The following is a 3,412-nucleotide window of genomic DNA, read 5'->3' on the forward strand; positions in this document are numbered from 1 at the left end:
AACTCAAAAAATCTCACCCGAAGGTGTTTTTATTAAAAAAGTGAAAAAATTATATGATTTTGCAAATTCTAAAAAAAAATTAATAATTTTATTAAAAGAGTGAAAGGTCATAAATTAATTGGTAACTAGTCCAAATCTTAATGCTTATGGAAATAAAAACAAAATCTATAAAAAGTCTATTGGACTTAATAAAATATTTTACTCTTTAAATATGAATATTACTTAAAATGCTCTTTATTATAAAAATTATACACTTTAAAATAAATAGCACACAAGAACAATTCTTAATTAACAATTCCGCATTAATATATAAAAAGCTCATTCATGACGAAATTGGATCCATGAATCATGACTATACAATTCATGGATTGCATTCTAAGCCAAATCCATGGAAGCCAACTTCACACATTATAAAATTTCAAACAGCAGACAGAATTGACGCTCTAACCCAAGAAACACATAAAGAAGAAGGAACCAGTTCCCCTACTTAAAAACTAGAGGGTTGAGAGCTTGCTGCAATACAGAATCCACAGCTTTAAAGAAAACGACAGCTTATCTTTTACAACAAAGGATTCAGTCACTTAACAAGTTCAAAAGCAAGCTGCAGACAGATAGTAACAACTTCAACTAAGTTCTCTTTTCAAGATGCCCGTCACCAAATCTATAATACATATAAATACACATACAAAACTAGAGAAACAAGACCATAAAATACGAGAAACAGCAGCTTTTAGCTCCAAGGAAATATCAAAGAAAATTTCAGATATTCACATTCACCTTGCTATGTAAAGCCTAACCAGCCTCCGCCGAAATGCAGGCCACATTCTCTCAGGAGCTGCAGGAGCCCCTTTCATCTTTTCTCCACTGCTTATGATCCCCTTCAATCATAAATATATTTGCATCACCCATACCAATGCAAACACAAAGATCAGCAATTAGAGCTCCTACAGGAGCTGCTAACACTGGAAAACAATATATTTGATGGAGCAAAAGGATCTCAAATGGAGATTCTGCTCCTGCAAAAATGACCTGGACAAGCTATAACTAGGTGAACTATTACAAGTGCCAATGAAGATACCAAGAATACAACTAAGCAGACACAAATCACATAATCATGCCAAAAGCAAAGATAGGGGAGAGTCTTGGGAGTAGTTAAGAACTAATTTGAAAAAAATAACATAATCAAAATTCCCAACATTAGTGAATTGCAAACATGGATTGAACAATTAGAAGTAACTTGATGGATCATTTGCATCACCTGTCCTTAACTTAGCAAAAGAAATTAAACATCAAAACTGGTTTCTGACTTTGTCACCGACAGAGAAGCATGATTAGAATAGAAGCAACAGATTTGATGATCAAGAATAATCTAGGTGGAAACAGTCTTTAACTTCTTTGGCCGTCTGATAACAGGGACCAAACCACTTAGTACTTTCCGACCCTTCTTCAAAGATTTAGTCTTATGTTTTGCCTTTTTAGTTGCAACAGGCATCTCCCTAATGGGACCTGGAGGTATCCCTTTCTTTAGGGCACTTCCTCGGGGAGTCACAGATGGTGGTATTCTCAAACTTTGTGGAGGTAATGGACTGTGAGGTTTCCACACCAAGTTGTTTTTCATGGAGAACCTCACTTTCTTTGCACTCTTTTCAGTACTCTTTCCAGTTGCACCACCATCAGCATTTACCTCATCAGTCAATTCTGTATTTTCAGGTTGCTGGCTCTCCTTACTTTTTGATCTCTTCCTTTTCTTGGTGACAACACCATTTCCGGTGACATTTATAATATCACAAGCACTTTCAACATTCTTATCCAAGCCAACCTCCGCAGCAACTTTTTCAAACTGCATCTGAAGGTTTGATATAACGGATTCATTTAATGTTATCATATCTGCAGCATTACTGTTTTCCTCATTTGAATTGATAGCATTTGGTATAACCTTGTTACCATCCTCTTCAGTGTCACAATCTGAACTTCCACTACAGTTCTTCTTCTTCTTCTTCTTGCCTTTATTGCTGCCACCAGAAGCCTTCTTAGCCTTCTTGTTAGTTTTCTTGCACTTCTTCAAATGACTGCCACCAGTCATACTCACAACAGAATTATTAGAACCATCCACTTCCATTTCAGCAGCAATGGGAACCAAATCTGGCGCTTCATCATCAACATCCTCATTAACCTCAGGTACAGAAATATCCGTCCCTGATTTAGCAAAATCCTTCTCCAACTTCAAAAACCGTTCATACAAACCAAATAAAACTTTCCTATTCCCCTGAGGACACTCAACAGCAGAACCCAATTCATAAAATTTACTAGAAAATTCCAAATGCAGACCTATTGGACCTAACACAATAGCGTCATCTCCAGAATCAACATCACCCCCGCATTTCTTCACCTCCAACAACTTATCCCCCATTTTCAATAACAAATCAAACACATTACTCTTAATCTTACTCAACAATATCTTATCTTGAACTTTCCCCATGACATCAGCAAAACATCCCAAAACAACACAAACAACATCCTTACTCAGCGGAAGGAAAACCCTAAATTCCTCAATAAAAACAGAAGCAATGTGATAATTAACACCATTTCCAAGCAAATTATCATCATCCAGGAAAGTATAATCAACTAAAACGCCCATCAAACGTTTCACAATCTCCAAATCCCATGAGTTTTTCTTCAAAAGAAGAAAAAAGAAATGCAAAAATTTACGAATCAAGTAATAGAACTTATCTAATCTAAGCCCGTCTATTCCAGTCCATTCGCGACGCATAGTAACCAAGAAAACAGTAAAATACTGAACAGATAGAGAAAATTGAAGTTCAGGAAGTAACGAAGCGAGACGATTGCTGAGATTGGTCTGTGCCGGAATCTTATCGGCATGCCATACACAGTAAAATAGTCCTTTCCATAACTTCTTCATCTCCTCATCGGAGATTTTTGCGGATTGTGAAGGAAGCCAGGTGCTTAAGAGTAGGTTTAGGGTTTTATTCCGGGTTTTGTTGTCGCAAGCAGCTAGCTGCTTTATTAGCGACGGCCCTGCATCCATTTTGATCTCTACGTATCAAATTCGTGCTTTGGTAACACGAATTGGATTGTGGCTACGGAGGTGAATATTGAAATCTCTGGTTTTTTAGGGTTTGTTGCGCCAAAAAGGAAGTGTTTCCTGGATGCTGTTTATATATAACGGTATATATAAAGGCAAAACTCATTTAGTACCCTATTTTGTCGTAACTATGCAATTTCTATCAATTAGCTAAAATATTTTCTCAAATTAACCAAAAGGAGCCTTTTGTTATAATCTTTTCATATTTCATTTATTTTTTTAAATAAAGAAATAAAATGTGTTTGTATCATTCCTTTTCAACATTTTTTACCCACTGTTTTGAATTGAAATGTCTTTTAAAAATTTATT

At 35.9% G+C, this 3,412-nt stretch overlaps 1 protein-coding gene across 1 annotated transcript; it reads right to left on the bottom strand.

Moving 5' to 3' along the window:
* Nucleotides 1–1,149: 1,149 nt before the first annotated feature.
* Nucleotides 1,150–3,179, bottom strand: LOC8258736 (ribosomal RNA processing protein 1 homolog). Its single transcript, XM_002528463.4, has one exon. It carries the CDS (start codon nt 3,044–3,046, stop codon nt 1,370–1,372), a length of 1,677 nt encoding a protein of 558 aa, XP_002528509.2. The 5' UTR covers nt 3,047–3,179; the 3' UTR covers nt 1,150–1,369.
* Between the last annotated feature and the right edge of the window lie 233 nt (nt 3,180–3,412).

Source organism: Ricinus communis, chromosome 5 (assembly GCF_019578655.1).
Source record: "Ricinus communis isolate WT05 ecotype wild-type chromosome 5, ASM1957865v1, whole genome shotgun sequence".
Lineage (NCBI taxonomy): Eukaryota > Viridiplantae > Streptophyta > Magnoliopsida > Malpighiales > Euphorbiaceae > Ricinus > Ricinus communis.

Excerpts from the sequence above, each read along its gene's own strand:
- LOC8258736 (XM_002528463.4), bottom strand. The coding sequence starts at position 3,046 with ATGGATGCAGGGCCGTCGCTAATAAAGCAGCTAGCTGCTTGCGACAAC.